At 33.5% G+C, this 22,957-nt stretch overlaps 1 protein-coding gene across 7 annotated transcripts in view; it reads right to left on the bottom strand.

Annotated features, from left to right (window-relative positions):
* Positions 1–22,957, bottom strand: part of LOC110111166 — a 117,511-nt gene that overhangs the window by 68,254 nt on the left and 26,300 nt on the right. For all 7 annotated transcript variants that reach the window (XM_020842921.2, XM_020842920.2, XM_020842919.2 and 4 more), the window contains 4 exons: positions 13,661–13,915; positions 12,053–12,193; positions 11,656–11,979; positions 1,240–1,413 (listed from right to left, as the gene is read on the bottom strand). In XM_020842921.2, the coding sequence (XP_020698580.1) occupies positions 1,240–1,413; positions 11,656–11,979; positions 12,053–12,193; positions 13,661–13,915 (894 nt within the window). The remainder of the gene's footprint in view (positions 1–1,239; positions 1,414–11,655; positions 11,980–12,052; positions 12,194–13,660; positions 13,916–22,957) is intronic.

The raw sequence follows: 22,957 nt of genomic DNA on the forward strand, positions 1-22,957 counted from the left end.
GACCATCGGTTTGCTAGCCCTAAAGCACTTATTTTACTTAACCTACATTTCGATACATGTGAGGAACCCGCTCTGACGGTTGTTTGAGGATAGCGTTGTTTTTATTTTCTTTATTTCTCTGAATTTTCTTCTAGTTTTCTTCTTCAGATTTTGGATGTTATAGATGATTGCTACTATTTGAATCGAGTTTGGTTTAGTTCTGCTCATTGTTCTCTTTGTTTTTGGCTTTTCTAACTAGTGTTCTTACATCAATGCCTCGTTAAACACCCAAAAAAATTAGGGCTCCACCCTCAATTCCAATAGCATTTTGACCTTGGTATTTTAATGGCATCCTTTATCTTCGTAAATATAATTAAGTTCTAGGACATGGATGTGTTGACCTTAGGTCCTTAATGGTCCTTTTGCATAAGCATGTTAAGCACGAGAAAATAGATTTCAACTTTCCCATCCATTTGGACCAAACTGAAAAAAATATTAAGGGGTTATTTTGTTGGCTAAAAAAAAATGCACTGTAAAAGAAATACATTGTATTTCAAATACTTTGGAGTTGTTTGAATTAGAGTAAAATAAATACAAGTGATTTTTTTTTTATTTAGCTTGAAGTAAAATGAATATAGTGAAAAATCAAAAAATGGTGGTGGCCAATATGAATCCAAAATTATTTTAAGGAATAATAGCATTAAATCGTAATATATGCTCAACAACTCTCTCCAACAATTTTAATGTATGATACATAAACTTAATTTCTCTATAATTCATACACTCTTGTACCTCACCTTTATTCTTAAAATTATAAACCAACACGCCCTTTCTCCACTCATCCGATATCCTTTAATCGCACCATGAGGTGGAAAAGGAATTCTATAAAAAATGGCCGACTTTACTTTTCATAAAAAAGAACTAAAATACATTACACAGCAAAAGAAATGCTTTACACTGCATACGCTTTTCATCTAACCAAACATCAATATTTTCAAAACCATTGCAAAAGAAATACTTTACAACTACTTTTCTTCAAACCAAACAACCCCTAAAAGCCAAGAAATACTTTACACCCACTTTTCTTGAAACCAAACAATCCCTAAAAGCCCAAAAAGTGAGAAATGCGGATTGATGACCAATAAAATTTCACTTACAATATTGCAAAATAGCGAAAAAACTATACATACATTATATTGCATGCATGCATACTTACATACATACATATCGAAAATGCAAAAAATAAGAAAAATTATATACCTGAAATAGAATCATCACCCTTAAACTACGATCCTTCATGCCCTGAAGAATCTTGCCTAGCAAAAAAAATTTGCCACTTGCACATACTTCCGCATTCAGAAATTCAGCACCTTCCAGACCTTTTGTTAGCAACCCCCGTAGTTCTCCATCAACTAGGTAGGGATGGTCGCAGCACTAAATCAAGGAAAACAAGAATAAGTAAATGAAAGAAATATGCAGTACATACTAAAAAAAAGAATCTGAGCATTCAACAACATTCTCATTGCATAATTTCATGTTGGAACCATATCCCCAAAGTTTGCTATGAGCAAGTGCAGCGGAGTATCTAATCTTGAATTTGAGAGGAAAGGAGACGTGGGAGCATTAGAGAGCACAATTGAGTTACACAGTGATTTTTCAAGTTGTTTGATGTTGAATCCTCAAGCATTCACAAGAAGCTGAAATTTCATATGCTGGAAATTAAATTTGAAAAATTTAAACACTGCATGACATATATGATCCTAGGTACTATTTATATAAAAGTCAGCCTTACTAAAAATGATAAAAACAATAGCCTTATAAATCAAGAAATACAAAACAAATCCTATATGGCGTATAATTCAATGACCCCAAACAACTAAACAACAATCACATAAACAATGACAGATACAAAGCAAAAAGCACTCAGATAATGACAATATGAGTGAGACATCCCAGAATATGTATCATGTGCACCATGAAATCCTTGGGGATGAAGAGAATTCAACTCCGAAGAATTGAATTCTTGTTGAAGAAAAAAGGAGCTCTATTGTATTGTCAAGCCAGAAAAACCAATCCCATAGAAAATTAGTCGCAAGGAAAAAAGAAGAGACGAATTGGAATGCATCCTGTGAGAAATCAAAATAATCATCATAAAAGAAGCAAATTGAAAATCTAACCTCACAAAAAAAATCCAGCTCAAGGTAACACAAAAAATAATAATTATTTCATCGGCAACAAAATCAATAAGAAACTCTCATAATAGATAATAGGCTATAAATCAATATTAGAATTTAATATCTGAAAGTTAGGATATCTTCTATATAGCAGTAGCATGATTTGAATTAGACCACATGTTTTGCGATGCTAGCTAAAAATAACCTTTTTCCCTTATTTAAGCTCATTATGGTTGTAAGAGAGTCAACCTACCTCATGAGCCAGCTCACTCGACATAATAAAGAGCTCGTAAGCCGAGCTTATCGAGACACGAGCTCGTGAGCTGAACTTATCGAGCACAAGCTCAAGCTCAAATTCGAACTTGACAAGACTCAGCTCATGAGCTAGCTCGTAATGATGTAGCTGCTAGTATTTTCAATGGAAAAAATAGCTAGTTTTTTCACTAAACCTTCTAAGCACCTGTTAACATTAATTAATAAATCTACAACCTTCATTAAGGCTTCCAACTTTCTTTCAAAAAAAAGAAAAAGAAAAAGACAGCCAGTAGGTTTCTTACCAACAACAACAACAATCAAGCCTTTATCCCACTACGTGGGGTCGGCTATATTAATCATTTCTCTCCATTGTGACCTATTAAGAGTAAAATTTTCATTTAGATCTAATAAAGAAAGGTGATAAGATCTAAAGTCTAAAAGCCAAGAAAAAGAATACTAGGAACAAACGGAACAGAATTCAACCCAAAAAAGTTAATAAACCACCGACAAAGAAACAAACCGAAGCAAGAAACATAAAAGAGAACTTAAAAAGAAAAGACAAAATTATAAAAATACTACCCTCAGAACAACCTTAAAGGTCACCTCGCATGTATCGAAATAATTAGGAAAATTAGGTGCTCCAAAGAACATTCAAACTAGGGGTCCACCACAGCAATCTTGATCCAACAACCATAGACATTTCTCCGGCAAATACCAAAAAATTGGCCAACAACACCACTCACACTTTATATAAAGAAGAAAGATACAATGGAAAGGTACTTGTGTAGAGAACAAATAGATAGAAAACTAGAAGAACAAAAAGGTAGGAAAGAAGTAGCCCTCATGCTATAAAAAAACCCTCAGGTTTTAGAAACAATTTCAGATAATTCAACACCTCCAAACAGTAGAAAACAACCCCATTTAAATAGGGAAAATGAATCTAAACCCCCAAAAGGTGACGCCCAAGCCAGCAGCCAGATTTAATGGGAAATCTCCTAGAAAGAGGCACGACTAGCCCAGGAACCAAACAGCCAAAGCATGGGAAATACCCAAGACAGAAGCACAAGTAGCCCAGGAACCAAACAGTCAGAAGACAAACATCCAAAAGCATGGGACATACCCAAGAGAGAGGCACGACCAGCCCAGGAACCAAACAACCAGAAGAAAAACAGCCAAATGCATGGGAAAAATCCATCAGCTGAAATAACAAAACACCAAGCAGGAAAGTGAAAATGGGCCAAGCCCATTAGGGAAATTTTAGCCCAACAACAAATGCCCAAAAACCAAAGAAAGCAAGCAAACCAAAGGAGTCAAATGTCCTAAGAGCACCAATCCTAAACATGTTCATATGTTGTCTTCCATCATAGGGTAAACAAAATAAACATAAAATTGCAAATTATATAAGACCAAAATAAAAATTTAAAAACATGCGAATCATAAAACATTTGCTGATAGATATTGAATGCATCAATTCTCCCCAGGCAAAAGAATCTCATCTCCTGATGAGAACGCTTCACTAATTCGTTGATAAATATCAGAACGACGTGTCTATAATTCCTCTGCTTCAATCCAAGTGCAATCAGTCAAAGGACACCCACTCCATTTTACTAGGAATTGTTTGTGCAAACCACGCCTTGTCTGTATAGTTTTGATGTCCAAAACATCTTCAATATGATCATCTTTGATATGAACTGCACAGGTAATGGGTAAGGTCTTTAAATCCATAGAATCAGTTGATTTTCCTTCATAAGAAGTAAGGTCAGCAACATTAAACAAAGGTGAAGTCCCAACATAAAGTGGAAGATCCAGCAGGTAAGCATTTGTTCCCAATTTTCGAAGTATTTGGAAAGGTCCAAATTTTTTTCGACTTAGCTTGCCTAAAGTACCACTAGGAAAACGCTGGCGTCGAAAATAAGTCATAACTAAACCTACCTCTTGAAAATGACACTCCCTCCGGTGTTTGTCAGCAGCAGCTTTGCATTTAGTATTTTTCATATAGAGTCTTTCTAGGACCTGGTGTTAGATCGATTGAATATGATCAACAACATATGTAGCTTCAGCATTGATTTTACTATGCATAGGTAGTTAAATTTGGTCTAAAAATTGGGGAATAGGTTGGCCATAAATAATTTCGAAAGTAGTTTTTCAAGTAGATCGGTTGATGGAATTGTTGTAAGCAAATTCAACTTAGGGTAAAATTCAATCCCATTGAGATGGTTTATCTCTGGCAAGACATAACACCAAGGCCAGCCTTCTCTGGTACTAGCGATCATGATGCCTTCTTCTTCCTTTGTTTTTGTTTTGATCTCACAAGCCAGCTTCTAATCCCACCTTTATTTGACACAAGCCGAGCTCGTGCTCAGGTTCAAGCTCACAATCTGACCAGTGAGAAGAGCTCTACTTAGGCATAACTTGAGCATGGCTTGACTCGTTTATACCCCTTTATGCTCATGATTGGATTGGTTGGATTAATCTCAACAAGTTCGTTTGATTGGAGCAACCAAAAGTACATGAACATGAACTGAAGTAGAATAAAGCAAAACTAGCAAGTTAATTATACTTTTTAATTGAAATGAGGGATCTCTTTTTTCTTAATGAGGAGACTGCTTTGATTAATAAGTGTAAAAAATGTGCATGAATAATATGTAATAAGAGAAAATGATCACCAACTCTTTTGAGAGACCAATTTGGTCCCTCAACCCCTTAAAAAGGAAAATTTTTTATCTTAACATCAAATTATGGAGTTAATGGTGTTAAATTAATTGGTATTTTAAATTTTAATAAAATTATTTATTAAATATAATTTTCATGTAATAGTAATTTTAAAAAAAAATCATTTCTTTAATATAAAAATTTCTAAATAATTCTCTCTTTAATTTCAAAAATTATTAATAATTAATTTAGGATCATTATAGAGTAGAATTATTTTATTAAAGAAATGCTTAATAATTTTTTTAAAAAATACTATTACGTGATAATTATATTTAATAAATAATTTAATTAAAATTTATCAAAATAATCTTTGATTTAACACCAATAATCCCAAAATTTAATGTTAGGATAAAAATGCCCATTTTTAAAAAGTTGAGGGACCAATTATCAAAAGAGTTGGGGACCATTTCGGTCCCTCATAAAGAGTTCAGGTGTCACGACCCGGCCCGAATGCTCGATTTAACGAGGCGGGTACTAAAAGTCGGACCGTTTTAAAAAAAAATTCATTAAACAATACACCACTTTCTTATTTGTACTGAAGAGCCACTACTACCCAAAATTTAAATTACCTGTTGTCATTTGCACGTCGTCTTCTATATATGAATTTTTCTCTTTCAGTCATTACTTCTTCTTTGTGGATTTACCTGAAACATTAATTTAGGGGTTTGAGTTTACAACGTAAACTCAGTGTGTAATAATTAAAACAATCAATATAAATGTTTTTTAATATGCATTATATCATTTTTTAACTTTATTTCATTCAATAAGTAATTTATACATCTCTGGTCATTTTCTATTAAAATATTTTAAAACATTTTGAAACTTTAATATTTCCTTTATCCATTTAGCTTATACAGGACCACCGTCTCAATGTTTCCAAAAGTACAACATTTTCCAATTATTTCCTTTTCCATTTCCATGACCTCTTCCTTTTTACATGCACGAGAACGGCATCCCCAGCCAGTACCATAAGGAGGTGAACTCCTGTATTTTTCATTCATAACATTTTCCTTTCTTTTTCATCTATTTTGAATATTTGTTATTCATTACATATGTCATTTCTTTATTTGCATATTTCCTTAATAGGAAATACATACATTTACATGTATCATATAATATTCTCCTTTATTCATATGCATAATTTCATTCATGTTAATTAATTCTTTCATTTTCTGTTGTAATAATATTTACAATTATTTAGGTATTTAATCTTTCAACATTTCACACATAATAATCTTTGAAAATAAAATCTTGAACATAATATTATAATACAAAATATTATATCATATTGAAAGAATAATACAAAATGTTAAATTTCATAATTATAATTACCCACTTTGAACTTTTCAAGTCTTTGACGTAGGGTACTACCTTGAACCTCAATTTCCCCTTTCTTGTTAAATCCTTGGTTAATCAATTTCGACAACCTCGATCTCTCTCTTCAAAATCTCCGACATCAAACAATAAAATTTTCATGAAACTCGCTTTATCTAATAAAACTTAAAAATAATTTCATGATAAAAATTACTTACAATGGGGATTTTTCCAAATCCTCCAAAATCTTTCGTCCTCTCCCAAAATTCTTTCTCCTTGCTTTCACTCCCCTCTTTTTCCTTTAAAAGAAATATCGTTTGCTATAAATGAAGTAAAAGAAGGAGCTTTATACAAAAAAAAGAAAAAAAATACAACAAACATTTTTCCTTCTTCCTCCTCGGTCGTTTCTCTCGTTCTAAAAATTTCTCCAAAATTAATACTCCGTTAAGTATAAGAATGAAAAGGAATCATTATTTCTTATCCTTAAAGACAATCGTTTGCTAAAATTAGAAAAATGAAGCTTACCTCACTCTCCCGCACGAAGCCGTCCGCCCGCCCTCTTCAACTGAAACTTTCTTTCTCACGATTTCTCTTACCGAAAAGAGTGAACTAACTATATTTCATGAGAGTTATTAATTTATTCCTACGACCGCGATTGCAAACCGACCCTCCTAAGCTCGCTCGTGCTCGAGATTGGCTCGCCTCTGTCGCGGTTTGTCTGCCTGCTTCGTTCCCCTGAGTCTGGTTTTAAGAGAAGTTGGCCATTTTAGTTGAACCAAACCAGCTAACGCGGCCATTACAAACTAATTGAGGAGCATATCTGGCTAATGTTGTAAATTCAGCCTCATACTGCATAACTGATCCATCTCATTATACCAATCTCATAAACTTGTCCTGCATTTCCCTCCTCCCAGAAGGAGGTACGAACCAATCTCTGAACACCCGAGTAAAATCATTCCACTTATTTGCATGCAGGGATTCCTTCAAATTTGTCTTGATACAGACCTCTCCACCGCCTTTCAACTTCTCCGTTAATTACGAAGGTTGCTAAAGAAACTTTTCTCTCCTCTGGACAATTCATTCATTCTAAAATCTTTTCAATTCTTAATAACCAATTTTCAGCTTCTACTGGTCTCTCAACTCCCTTGAATAATGGTGATCTCATATCATGAAATAATTTTAGATACTTATACATAGCCATTCCCCCACCACTGTCTTGAATTAATTGAGTCATAGCTGTCATCATTTGTGCCAGTGCATCCAGGTTAATAGGAACATTAGGTGTTGTTCTTTCCACTTCTTCCTCTTCTCCATACTCATTTTGGTTCATGTTTATCATAGCATAATCATTTTACATTAAATCATTAATAATCATCCTAATGACTCTTTCAGTATGATTCATATTTTAACTTCGCTCTGATACTACTTTTGTCACGACCCAGTCAGGATGCTTGATTTAACGAGGTGGATACTAAGAGTTGGACGGTTTAAAAAAAAAATCATTAAAAAATACACCACTTTCTTATTTGTACTGAAGAGCCACTATGTCATGACCCGGCCCGGGTACTCGAACAAACGAGGCGGGTACGAAAAGTCGGACGATAAAATTCATTAAACACTATACTATTTCAATTATACTAAAGAGCCACTAACCACAAAATGTAAAATTACCTGTTGTCATTTGCACGTCGTCTTCTGTAAACATGTTCTTCTCTTTCAATCATTATTTCTTTAGAAATATACCTAAAACATTTAAACTCGTGGGTTGAGTTCACTAAATAAACTCAGTGGGTATTTAATTAAAACAATCAATATGCATATAGATATGTGGATTATATCCTTCCTTAATCTTATTTCTTTCATTTCATTGATTTATACTTTCAAATATCTTCATTTAAAACAATTGTTACCTTTAATATTTCATTTATATTGTCTTTTCCCAACTGTTTTGCACAGGAGCACCGTCTCAAAGTACCCAAAGGTACAACCTTTTCCATTTGATTTGCTTTTCCATTTCCATATCATTTTCCTTTTCATTTTTCGTGCACGAGTACGGCGTCCCCAGCCAGTACCATAAGAGGGTGAACTCCTGTCGTTTTCAATACCTTTTCCTTTATTCACTTTTCTCTTCTTTTCTCATTTTCATTCTTATTGTTTTCTTCCTAAACTTTACTTTCTATTTCTTGATATACTCATTACATATCATTTTTCTTTCCCATAATTATACTCATACATGTCGTTGCTTATTTTAGTTAATCATTTCCAACAGTAGCAGAAATCATAAATCGAAATAATTTCATATAAACTTCTTTCTAAATGAAAAATAGAATTGAAATAAAGAAATTTAAACTTTTATAAATACCCACTTTAATCCTTCAAAATTCTTAATCCTTGGAGCAACCTCAACTTTGAGTTCCTACAACATCCACAAAATATAACTTCTATAAAAACATGCTTTCATAACAAAATTGAATTAAATTTGTTTACGAAAAGTTACTTACTAAAGGAGAAATAGGAATTTTCTAAAAATCCCTAAATCCTTCTCTCCCAAAATTCTTCTCTTTGCTTCAATTCTCTTCCTTTAACTTTAAGAAACACATTATTCGCTTTAAACAAAGTAAAAGAAGGAAACTTATACAAAAAAAAAAATCGTAAGAAAATCCAACAAACCGTTTTCCTTTTCTATCCTCGTTTGTTTCTCTCGATCTGAAAATTATTCCTAATTTAGCACTTCTGTAACAATAAGGATGAGAAGGAATGATTAATTCTTATCCTTGAAGGAGATCTTTTGCTAAAATTGGAAAACGGAACTTACCTCGCTCTCGCACGAAGCCCTCGGTCGTCCGCCCGATCCTCTATTTCACGAATGCTACTGTTCCGCGAACCTTCTCTGTTCGCGGTATTAAAAGGGTGGGCCGGCCGGTTCAATTGAACCGGCCGGATGAACCGGTTGTCACACACTAATACCCAAAATTTAAAACCTTTTCCAACTATTTCATTTTCCATTTCCATGACCTTTTCTTTTTTGCGTGCACAAATACGACATCCCCAGCCACCATAAGGGGGTGAACTCTTGTAATTTTCGTACATAACATTTTCCTTCTTTTTCATCTATTTTGAATATTTGTTATTCAATACATATGTCATTTCTTTATTTGCATATTTCCTTAATACATACCTTTACCTATATCATAAAACATTCTCCTTTATTCATATTCATAATTTCATTCATGTTAATTGATTCTTTCATTTTCTGTTGTAATAATATTTATAATCATTTAGGTATTTAATCTTTCAACATTTCACACGTGATAATCTTTAAAAATAAAACCTTGAAAAAATATTATAATACAAAATATTATATCGTATTGAAAGAATAATACAAAATATTGAATTTTATAATTATAATTACCCACTTTGAACTTTTCAAGTCTTTGACGTAGGGTACAACCTCGAACCTCAATTTCCCCTTTCTTGTTGAATCCTTGGTTAATCAACTTCTACAACCTCGATCTCTCTCTCTCTCTTCAAAATCTTTGACATCAAACAATAAAATTTTCATGAAACTCGCTTTATCTAATAAAACTTCAAATATTTCATGATAAAAATTACTTACAATGGGGATTTTTCCAAATCCTCCAAAATCTTTCCTCTCCCAAAATTCTTCTCCTTCCTTTCACTCCCCTCTTTTTTCCTTTAAAAGAAATATCGTTTGCTTTAAATGAAGTAAAAGAAGGAGATTTATACAAAAAAAGTGAAAGAAAATCCAACAAACCTTTTTCCTTCTTTCTCCTCGGTTGTTTCTCTCGTTCTAGAAATTTCTCCCAAATTAACACTTTGTTATCTATAAGAATGAAAAGGAATTTTTATTTCTTATCCTTGAAGACAATCGTTTGCTGAAATTAGAAAAATGAAGCTTACCTCGCTCTCCCGCAAGAAGCCGTCCACCCGCCCTCTTCAACATAAACTTTCCTTCTCACGATTTCTCTTACCGGAAAGAGCGAACTAACTATATCTCATGAGAGGAGTCGTTAATTTATTCCTACGAACACGATCCTTCATTCAGAATCGCAAACCGACCCTCCTAAGCTCGCCCGTGCTCGCGATCGACTCTCCTCTGTCGCGGTTTGTCCGCCTACTTCATTCCCCTGAGTTGGGTTTTAAGAGAAGTTAGCCAATTCAGTTGAACCGGCCCAGCTAAACCGGCCATTACATCAGGGATCATATTGGTCATTTTCTCACTGTAATAAATAGAAGGATTGGACCACCTACATAGGTGAAGTCTATGTCTCAAATTTGATTAAGCAAATTTTTTTTGGAGTTCGTTAAGTCATAATTGAAGAATGTTTAGGACATAAGGTTAAAAGCATAAATGTTGTGGTCAAGATGCATATAGAAAAGTGGAGAGTAAGGGTATACAATATCAGTTCCGTTTATTACTTTTCTAACAAAAAGGAAGAGGTGAATGAATAGATTGGGATAAGCAAAAAACCTACGAAGAGAAGAATGTGAGGAAGTGTAGGTTGGTGATTAACATTAGAGGGGAAAAAAATAGAAGCATAGAGAAAATTATGAAAAAACATGTCATAAATACCATATTTAACATGGAGAATGCACGAGTAAAACATAATACAATCAATCTTCATAGAATATACGAAGTATGCATTGATGCCAATTTAATGTAGCATGGGTATCAAAATAGTGGACATAATAATGAATTTGTGAGAGAAGAAAATTAAACAGAAAGATAGAAAAATAGGGATAGAAAGACGGATATTCTTAAGTTGTATGAAGTTTAATCATCACAGCACAGGATCATTTAATCCTCAAGAAAAGGTGTTGAATCTTCGAAGAATGAAGGAGAAACATATTCCTAGAAGCATGGAGGATAAATGAATCCTGAAGCATCCAAAAGTGCTAAGATTTCAGAGCTAGAGCAAAAAATATTTTCTTCAGCTTCATATGAATTACATAACCACAAGCACCATTGACAATAGCTTGTATCATTCCAAATCACACACAAAAAAAAACTGAGGAACTACCAAACTAGTCATAAATGACAAATAACAAAATAACCCTAAATAATTATGAACACAAATAAGGCAATAATGACCCATATAAAGCATAGCAATCTTAGATAATGAACTATGCTTGCCATCCATAAATGTAAACACTATTTGAGTCATCAAAAGCATATCAGAAAAGTGGATTAAAAGCCAACCTTTCTAGCCGTAATGAGGATATTATGAAGAGCTCCAACAACATCAGATCTTATATTTGAACGAAGAACAGTTGCATTTGAAATAAGAGTCGTACAATACTGTTCCAATTGAACAATGGAGAGTGGAACTGGGACCCAGTACTCTAGGAACTTTGATGAGTCAGTTTTGCACTCAAAAACAATATGGCGTGCTAATTTCTCTTTCAACTTAGTAAGTGAAAAACGAGTGTCATTATTATTGGCCTTCAAGCCAACCAAACCATTATCCATAGTTCCTCCAGTGTTGAGGAAGGAGAGCAGCAGACGGTATTCAGAAAGGCTATCCTGGAAAGTTCAAAAAATAAATAAACATAAGTGAAATCATAACAATAAAAAGGTAATTAATAGAAGTTATTACCTTCATTTGACCATTAAGAAGTAGGAGTTTAAAATCGGTGTTTAGAGTATTTAGCTGTTCCAGTTGTCTAGTCACCGTTGAATTCTGACATCCATCAACTATTATTGCTTCCCAGCCAATGCAAGATATATCAACCAAGTCCTGTACAATAAGGAAATCGTAAAAAGAGATGAAAAAAACAGCTAATAAAATATAGATATAATGTACACAAATTGCATGATTTAGAAGAAATAAAGTCATAAATTCAATTGGTAAATTGCAGCTGTCAAAAAAACGTAAAGAACTAAACTATGCATCCACAAGCGCAAGCAGGAAGGCACCTACACAAACGCATGCCAAAAACCAAGGTTTTGAAAACCGGACCGGACAACGAACCGGAACAAGGAGAGGTTCACGGTTCGACCGGTTCAACCGGTCTAACCGGGGTCGAACCGGATGACGTAATAAATAATAAGTATTATTTAAATTTAATACAATTAACATAAAATTAATGTTATCATTCAAAGTATGAGATAAAAATTTAAATTAAAAAAAAAATTATGAAACATAAAAACTTATATAATTAAGTAAAATAATTATTTTAAAATCTTACATAAAAGCAAAAAAAAATTTAAATAAAATAATTATAAGAATTTACACTCAAAAAAATATGATAATTTTAAATTTGAATATTTTTCAAATTTTAAATTTAATTTATATATAACCATATAATTTAATATATATTATTATTAATTTATGTTACATATTTAATATAAATTTAATTCTAACATAAGTTTATAAATTTAATATAAATTATTCTTATTTTATATTATATGATTAAATATATTTTACATGTTTATGATATATTGTATACAAAAGTTATTTTATAAATTTATATCTAAAATCATTAATAAATAAATAAAATTATTAATGATAAATTATTTTTTATTATGTATAAATAAATAAATTTTTATTATTAACTAATAAATAATTATCACTCACATAAAAAATAATTAATTAAAAAATCTGTTTAAAAATAGGTTTTATATCCATTATATATGCTATGAACTCATACACTCCTCATCTCTTTTCTTTAGTCCCACATCCCTTAGAAACACTTTCTTGCTATTGTTTATATAGAGCATATTTAGATTCCTTGCACTAAGGGAGCACATGGGGAGATCATGTGAAGATGTGTCATGATGCTTTGAGTACAAAAGTTCTTATTATATAAAGTGTATTTAACTTTAATTAAATATTTTTAATATATATTAATTTATTTATTTAAAAAAATATTTAAAATTTGTGAGATTTGAACCGGCCGGTTCAAAAATAATCGGACCGGTTCACCGGTTCACGGTTGAACCGGCCGGTTCTGACCGGTTCAGTCCGGTTCTTTGCAGAAGCGGTTTTAGGGCTGAACCGAACCGGCCTTGTGACCGGTTCACGGTTGAACCAGTCGAACCGGCCGGTCCGGTCCGATTTTTAAAGCACTGCCAAAAACAGTGACAAATGTGCATACACATACAGAAAAAGGCATGCAAACACATGCATGACACAAAATTCATATTCATTGAAAAAAAAATAACATTGTTAAGCAGAAGAATAGAAACTAGTTAAAAACCATACTTCAACAACTGCCATAGGATCCGCCAAAAGCACTTGAAACATTAGGCGGCCACTTTCCTCATAAAATTCAAGATTCTGAATCGTCTTCCTAGCATCTTTATCACCCTGGTACATAATTACATTCATTGATGGAGCCAAGCGGAGAAAGTCGACTTGCCATAATTGAAGGAAACCTGATGTTGCGATGATAAGAGAAGGTCGACAAGCATGGGATTGTAAGGAAAGAACAAATAAGACTGATTTTGAGATCCGTTCCTGCAGAAAATCATTCCTCAGTACACAACAACAACAACAAACCTTTATCCCATTATGTGGGGTTGGCAAAAATCATTCCTCAGTGAACGGTATATAATATTTTTCCAATAATCACATGTAACCTACTTAGCATAAGACCATTGATGACATAATTTAAAAATGGAAGCACAATACAAGGAATAACATCAGAAAATAAAAAAACTATCTAGCTGGTTAAATGCAACATTATTTTCTAGCATAATGAAAATATGTGATGGTACAAAAATGACAGGCCATCTGATAACAAGCAATGGACCAAGTATTCATCGGATTAATATTAAGCTAGGAATTGACCAAAATATTCATTGGACAAACATTAAGCTTAAAGGTGTGAAGCCTTTCAAATATCAAACAAGCTTTCTTCATCCGCACCTTCAAGCCGATCAAATTTTCTCAGCAATTGTATTTCATACATCACAAAACACAGCTCAAACAACATCAAAAAGAGATCAAGAAAACCAAGTGAAATTTTAAAAAAATGAGCACTTAACCAGTAAAACAAAGGTAGTAGGAAATATCTCAAAATAACAAGATTGTGATCTTGTGAGATAGCATCATTTTGAGAAATCTTCAAAAGAAAACATTCTTCGAAAATGCTTGTCCTAACTTCAAAAGTTTGGTGAAATGCTGATTTTAAGTTTTAGCAAACAATACTTTTTTCAGAAAATATAGGCTAAGAAAGTGATGTAGGTAAAGGGGGGGTCAACTCAAACCCAAAATAAGTTGGTTTTGACTTCCTTGAGCTTACAAGCCCAATAAAATTTGAGTTGGAATTTAGCTCATTTATGAGCTCGTTTTTAGTTCATTTATTGAACTAAAGGTTAGCTCATTTATTAGCTAGGTTTTAGTTCATTAGTTATCTTAATTAATGTAATTTTTATTATAGTTTTTTATATGTTAAATTTAAGTTTGTCCTTGGCTTCCACGGGTTGGCTGTTTCCATGCATTGGCTCCTTGGTTCTCACGGTGGCTGCTGGTTTTCCGAACTGGGGGCTTTCCCGTGGCTTTTGGCGCCTCGGTTCCGTGTGGTCTCTTTGGTTCCCGTGGCTACTCCTTCGGTTCCTTGGCTAGGTTGTTTTCCCGTGAAAAGCAGGGGGCTTTTCCGTGGCTTGTGATGTTTGGATTCTTATGGGAATTCAATTAGTGTGGCTGCTTGTATCCCCCTTTCATACCTATAAATATGAGGGGTTTTGTAATGTTTTAAAAAAGTGAAAATGTGATTTTTGGAAGCTATAACCAGCGGGTTTGCTTGGAAAAGCTTGCGAGCTTGTTCCACTCTCATGCTCATCTCCTCTTTGGAAATCTTGCGAGCTTTTTCCACCCTTCCTCTCGGCTTCTAACCTCTTTCGTCTCTCCGCAAGTGACCACCTCATGTGTATCCCTCTTCTAAAAAATAAGCAAGTTTAGGGTGTCTTGTTAGAGTCTTTGTTTGTAAGTCGTTTAATTTTAAGAGTTGTAAGTCTTTATTTATAAAAGTGTTCGTTTATATGAAATGTAAGAGTTAGTTCTAAAATTTCTAAGTTCTCTTCTTTTTGGGTATTTTGTGTCTTCTTTTATAGGAAGTTGTTTTTGTTTTTTGTGATAAAAAATTTGGGTCCCTCTCCCAAATTTTTGATTGCATTAGAAAGCTAGACTTTTTCACGAAATTCTGTTGTACCAGTTTTTATTAAAGTTTTCATCCAGTAATGCATTCATTGTCGCAGATTCTACGGTAACTCCATTTGAGTTGAGCAAATTACTGTTGTATTTAACCATGTTAATAAAAAGTAAAATCAAGATTGTTTTCAAGTGAAAACCAACAAAAAAATATTTTCATATTTTGTTACATTGGTTTAAAATGAACAAAGGCGTTAGTTTTGAAACTAAGAATGGATTTGCTAAATGAAATTTGGGGAATTTTTATATAAAATAAAAAATTATGGATACAATGATTAGAAGAAAAATAATATTTTTCATATAACAACAACGACATCAAGCCTTTATCTCACTATGTGGGATCGGCTACATAAATCATTTTTATTCATTAAGTCCTGTCAAAAGTTAAATATTTTTATATGAAAAAAAAAATAATATGGAAAGATAAAATTCAAATTGCTTTGGAGAAGAATATAGGGTATCTCATGTTGGAAAGATAACAATAAAATAAGAATGATAGTGGATAGAGAGTTGAAGATGAAATTATCAGGACAAATATGATTTACATAGGGTTATTGCTATGATGCACCAACACTTATTGTCAAAAAAGAATGCAGTGTCTGACATGTATTGTAAGAGTCGGTTTAAACTGGCCGGTGCAATTGAACCGAATAGCCTCTAAATAGCCACGCGAACAGCGAGCAGAAGCTGGGCAGACCGCACGCACACTCAGCTGCTTCGAACGGGCTCGGCTTGCGGTTTTGAGCAAAGGAACGTGTGCGGGGAAGAAAGTAAATGATTCCTCTCTAAATATAACTTCCTCCTCTTCGTTCATTGTCGCTAAAGAAGCAAAATTTAGAGATGAGGCAGTGAACGAGAGGAAGAAGGAAGGAAGGTTCATTTGTCGATTGCTTTCCATTTTTGTATAAATCATTCCCTATTACTTCATCTAAACAATGATGGATGTTTAATTAAAGGCAAAGAAAAGATTGAATGCGGAAAGGAAGAAATTTGAAGAGAAAGAGGAAAGAATTTTGTTATTTTCTTCTGAAGTTTCTCTTATTCTTTGATAGTGGAATAAAGAGTAAGTATTTAAACTATTATTATTTTTTTCATATATTCATATATATTAAGTATTTAAACTAATAATTAAGTTTGACTTAGATAAGAATTTATATTCTCATTTTGTAATTGAAGAAGCATTATTGTTGTAGGAAGAACACAATTATAATAAACTTTGGTTCGCCAGTGAAGGAAGGAGATTTGCAAGGAAGGAGATTTTTGATGAAGTAATTATTTTGTTTTAATGAAAATTTTGGTATGAAGAGTTCGTTTATGTTATGATTAATAATGTTCAATTAAGTAAAAGTCCTCTTTAGAAAAGTTGAAGAAAATTAGATTATCGTAAGAAGAATAGAAATCGTTAATGTTGCTTTCAAGATATATTTGGCTACTCCAAGTTGAAGTTTTATATTAATTAAAATCTCATTAATGTTATTTGAATAGTAGAAGATTTTCATAATTAAGTTGAGACGAGTATTAAAACCTATAGCAAAGCTTGGGGTTTGGAAGGAATTAAAGCTCAGAAATATTTAAAGTAGGTAATTATAATTGTGTATAATTTTATTATTGTATTTTCATTTCAATTCTGAAAGTAATATTTTATATAATTGTTTTACTTATTTTTAGAGAATATTATGATTAAGGCAATATAAATTCAAATGAATATATGCTGGTGACAATTTGATATATAAATTATTATGACTGAAAATATACATTGATTATCAAGAGAGTATGAAGGTATATGAATATGTGTAATAAGAATATAAGAATATAAGTAAAGAATGAGGAAAGATATGATAAAACTTATAAATTATAAATAAAGCATAAATGAATAAATGAAAAAGGAAAAAGGATATCATGCTAATTACAGGAGTTCATCAACGTATGATATTAACTAGGGAAGCAACATTCTTGTGCAAGTTAAATGAAAATGATTGTACATTTATATATACATTTAAAGAGTGCTCCTGTACTAATTGAATTGAAAAAAGAATAAATGTTAAATTGTTATGAAATGTATATAAAATGTATGAATAAATGAATGAAATGAAAGAAACACTAAATGTTATATGAATATACATATATAAATGTTATATAAGTTTTAGTGTTGTATAAGAAATGAGAAAAAGAACATACATTGTATCTTATATATGTTTAAATGTTATATATAGAAAGATTACTCATTAAGTTTACTATATAAATTCAACCCATTAAACTAACATTTTCAAGTAAGTCTCCAAAGAAATAGAAATGGCTGAAAGGGAGGAGTACGTCTATAAAAGACGGCGTGCAAATGAAAACATGCAATATATAATTGATGAAAATATTTAGATTGAAAAATAATATCAACATTTTATGAAAATTTTGTAATAGTGGCTCTTCAATTTTATTGAGAAGTTGAATGTTAAATTGTTTATGAAATTAAATGAAATGTTACACCCATCCGACTTTTCATTCCGACCTCGTTAATTCGAGTATCCGGGCCAGGGCGTGACATGTATTGGATATGATACACATCTAACACACCTCCGACAAATATTGATGCAACCAAAATTATTGAAAGCTATGATTGCAAATTAAGAGACTTGTCTTCCTTTCAAAATCCTTTAAAGATGACAAAACACACTAAATTTGACACTATAAACTTGTAACAACAACACAACTAGCATATAAGTTTTGAAAGAGAAGAAAGATACAATGGGGTGGACACTTGCGGAGAGAAGAAATAGATAAGAAGCCCGAGACAAATTTAAAGAGGGGAAGGGAAAAGAAGCTAGCTAGCAAGCTAGAGAAAACCTACAGGTTTACATTCCAAATATTTTCTCACTCACAAAAACTCTCCTAAATCAACTACAAAACAACCCTTGAAGAAAAAGTTAAAAAAAAAAAAGAAAATTAATACATGTATTTAATGCACCTCAAAATCAGCCAATCGAATAGCCGTGTAAGCCGCAGCAAGCAGGAATTGAAGGGGCAGCCACCTAGGGAAGAAACTGAAGAATCAAAACAGCACAAAAGTGGGGGAAAACCGAAGCATTAAATGACTCATAAAGGGGAAACCGAAAAAGGCATCTTTTGGGAATTAAAATCGGCATGGGGAACACCCAAAGGCCTATTTTGCATGCATCAAATATCAGACACGTCGAAAATATTTCTGATTAAAAAATACTAAAAATAAATTAGACGCACATGTCCGACACACGTGTCTAAAATATTTTATGAAAAATTATTTCAATAATTTATTGTATCTGAAATTTTTATTTAGTACAAAAATAAAAACTTAATTTCTTATTTTCTTTTCGAAAACCTCAAATCAATTGCTCTCACTCAATCTCTCATTCCCAAAACATTCTCATTTTCATTTTTCTCTAATAGGTTGTGGCTAAGCTTCATAACAACGCTCGAAGATATCTCAATTTTGATGTCCAATACTGTCACGACATCAATGTTTCAAAATCATCTCAATATTAAAGCCTAACGTTGTATTGACATTGATTTTCAACACTGGCAATTTCAATACCCAGAATCGTTCCCTCAAGCCATCTGGACCAATCTCACCTTTGTCGAATCTAGCCTTCATATTGGCGACCAATGTCATGTTGACATCAATGCCTGATGTCTATTACACAACAACAATGTCTGACTATCGAGAGCATTGTCGTCTCCCCCTCTTAACGTTGTTCACTCAGGAAAAAGGAATTGTACTTACGGCAGAAAACCCGCTTTCTGGGTGAAGGATTCATTTTCTCCCTGAGGTAGATTGGATGTTATTTAACCATATTTCCCCATATAATTACATCGGTGTTTATTTAGTTCTGGATTCCTACTTATGAGGGAAAGACCACATAGTTAATTATCACTCCTATCACGTAAAAATGAACTCCGATTAAGGATGAATTAATTTCATATGTGTAAGTGTTTTAATCTTGGTTAAGTGAGATGGAGGTAGACTTGATCAAGATTCTATGGTTCCGTCATTCCGGGAATACCGTAGGTTTCAATCTACCAACATTAATCATCATTGATCGTAATGCCCAGGGAATTTGATTAGAAGCCTTGGGTTTTATCTTCTCAGGGATCCCGAGTAAATTGAAGTGGTTAAATGATGGGTTGGGGCTTATAGCTATACTTGGGAGTGTTGCCCATACAGCAGTTCTTACAGCTTCCCTTTGAAGTAACATGTGTGTTTGGGTTTGTATTTAGGTCGAGCCTTATGACTCCACTTGGAAATTTGCCCGTAATTTTAGATTTGAGTATGAGCTTACGGCTTCACTTAGGAGTTGCCCAAAGTTTTAGGTAGGTCTTATGCCTCCCTTGGAAATAGCATGTATGTTTTGATTTGGAGTAGGTATTTTAGAATTTTCCCCAATAACAGGGCTTACTGCTTCCACTGAAAATGGCCTATAATTTGTAAAAGGTAGGGTTTACTGCTTCGTTTAAAAGTAGCATATGTATTAGTTTGATTAAGATTTACCGAAGCGGACTAATTTAACCTAACAATGGGTCTTACTGCTTCTATCAAAAGTAGACCAAGATTTCTGTTTTCAGGTACATGAAATTTTTCTTAATACCCTAATTAAAGCAGGACTTACGGACTCTATTAGAGATTGCCTGTCGAACTTAGCTTTGCAGGAATTTAGCAGCAGACACTTAGTTTTTGTACTTTTTACTACCTCGACACCAGTACTAGTGTTTTTTTGTTTATAGCAACAGCGTCTTTACGTTAGTACTTTGCTTCTAATACCATACACTATAGTTTTGACTCTAGCAGTAGTGTTTGACTCACAGTACTAGCTCTCCTTGTTTTGTTTCGATACTAGTTTTGTTTCAACACAGTTTCTATTTTTCCAATAATAGTTTTATTTAACACCCTACATTGACTTTTGTTTACTTGTTTGCAGGTGCTCGGGACTTGCACAAGAGTTTAAGATTGCCAGGAGCTGAAGTTTACCGCTACAGTTAGAGCTTGGAGAGTTGGGTTTGAGTTTAGTAGTTTTTTTTTTTAGTTTTAGGAGTTTCAGCTTAGCTAGTGTGAGTTGTACTTAGATTTGTATAGTGTGAACATTGATTTCTTTTATTATTTTAATAAACAATGCATAACTTCACTAGAGTGACTATCCCCCTCACTATTTTCTTTTACTGTATTAAAAAAAAATTAATTAGTTAATTAAAAATGGAAATTTTATTTATGTTTTACTTTAGCTAATTTATTAAATTTTAAGTTTAGTTTAAAATAAATTGCTTAGCCCATTACCTGAAATTTTAAATTTATTACACGATTCATTTAATTAATATGAATATTTTAGTTTATTACTTAAATTGATTAATCATTCATTTAATTGATTAAAAGTTTTAATTTCATTGATTAGTTTAACTAATTATTTTTAATTTAATTGAAATTTCAAATTAATTAACTAGTTTTTAATTAGTTAATTTTTTTTATTTAATTAAAATTCTTTGAATTTATTAACTAATTACTCTTATTTTAATTACATAATTTCAAATTAATTAGTTAATGAATTAATTGACAAAGCTCTCAAAGATTTTAGAAAAATTCGGCAACCTCCCGGGGCAATTTTACAGCCTCCCAGGGTCCTCTTCCCGCGAGGGGAGGTTGGGAGGGCATTTACCCTTTCCAGTCCACCCAGCCAGATAGGATTCGATGGGCGTATATAGGTCATCTGGTTCTTCAACCAAAAAAAAAAATTATAATTCGGTGTTTCCCCCAAATTTTGGCAACCTTTCATCGCCCCTTCCCCATGAGGGCTTCAGGGGAAAAATCGACCCCGGAATTGGTCTTCAATTTTCATTATACATTTGTAACATTTCCTCTAAATTTTGGCAGCCTTTCAATGCCCCCTACCTACGAGGAGAGGTTGGGGAGGTTGGAGAGTGCACTTACCCTTTCAAGTCCACTCGATCGGATTAAAATCAACAATCGAGGGTTTCAAGGAAAAAATCAATCCCGTAATTGAATTCGGACTACTCCAATCAGCAATTGTAATGCTTCCTCTATTATTATTATTATTATTATTATTATTATTATTATTATATACAAATAATCCCTCCTCTTTTTTCACTTAATGTTATTGGCGTGGGAATCAGTTTGGCTAATTGGACATAGAGAGGCGGATTGGGCTCGTGTCATTCGAACCTAGAGGGAGGCGGAGGTACCGTTCATGCATGGAGCAGGCGGATTGTTAAACCCATTCGCGTGAGGGCTTGAAGGTGGAGTGCGACAAAGGGAGGAGATTGGGTCGGGCAGTAGGGCGATGTGCAGCATAGGGAAAAGATTGGGTCAAGTGTAGCCCCTTGCGTGCGTAAAAAGCAGACGAGAGAGGGAAACCAAGGGATCCTGTTCGTGCGTGAGAAGTCGGACGAAAGGCGCATCTGCAGGTATAGAAAAAGGATCGGACAACCACGGGCTAGGCTTCGGCGTATGCCGTGCAAATAGAAGCAGCCGAGTTTGAGAGGTGTCGCAAATGGAACTGGGATCGAATTTGGGAGGTATTGCAAACAAGAACCACTAGGATTCTGATCAAATTTCAACGTAACTAAGCAAAAATCCCCTGTTTAGTTTCTTCGTCCCTTATAAATGAATTGAGACAGCGGTTGCTTACGAACGTGGAGACGATCGAGGTATTCAGTTCGATTTTAATTTTGCCGACATGGGCATTAGGCAATTGCGAATGGGGCCGATCGACGGTTTAAATGTCAACAAATGTGACATCTAACATATGACTCTCGACATCCTAGTATTAATCATTTTAAGTATAAATCTTAGTTAAATTACTTATTATTTCTTAATTATTTTTAATATTTTGCTTGTTCAATTTTTATCTCTGTTTAAAATTGCGCAATGAGAGGCGCGCCTTGAGGCGCGCCTTTGCGCAATTCCTCCCAAAAACGCCTCATAGCCTACGCAATTTTGGTCTTACAAGAGGCATACGCCTCACAGGGGCTGAGGCGTGCCTCAGAGGCGCAATTGCGCAATTCCTTGTGAGGCGTACGCAATTCTGGGTAGGGTCCACTCACTTAAAATGAGGTCTTTTTATCTCTTTCACCCGTCTCCTTCAGCCAAACCCGATTTTTTCTCCCTCCCGCACGCTCCAGGTCGCGAAAACAGCTTACGCACGCCGTCGGCCTTGCTTCCCGCCGCTCCTCCCGCCGGCGCCGCCCCTCTCCGGCGAAGTGGAAACTTCCGGCCACCCTCTAGGAGTACTCCACATTGGATTTTAGGTATTTTTATTAAGTTTAGGGATATATTTTGCAAGTTTAAGAGAAATTAGGGTTTAGTTTTTTTTT

The sequence above is a fragment of the Dendrobium catenatum genome, unplaced genomic scaffold (assembly GCF_001605985.2).
Source record: "Dendrobium catenatum unplaced genomic scaffold, ASM160598v2 fragScaff_scaffold_1557, whole genome shotgun sequence".
Lineage (NCBI taxonomy): Eukaryota > Viridiplantae > Streptophyta > Magnoliopsida > Asparagales > Orchidaceae > Dendrobium > Dendrobium catenatum.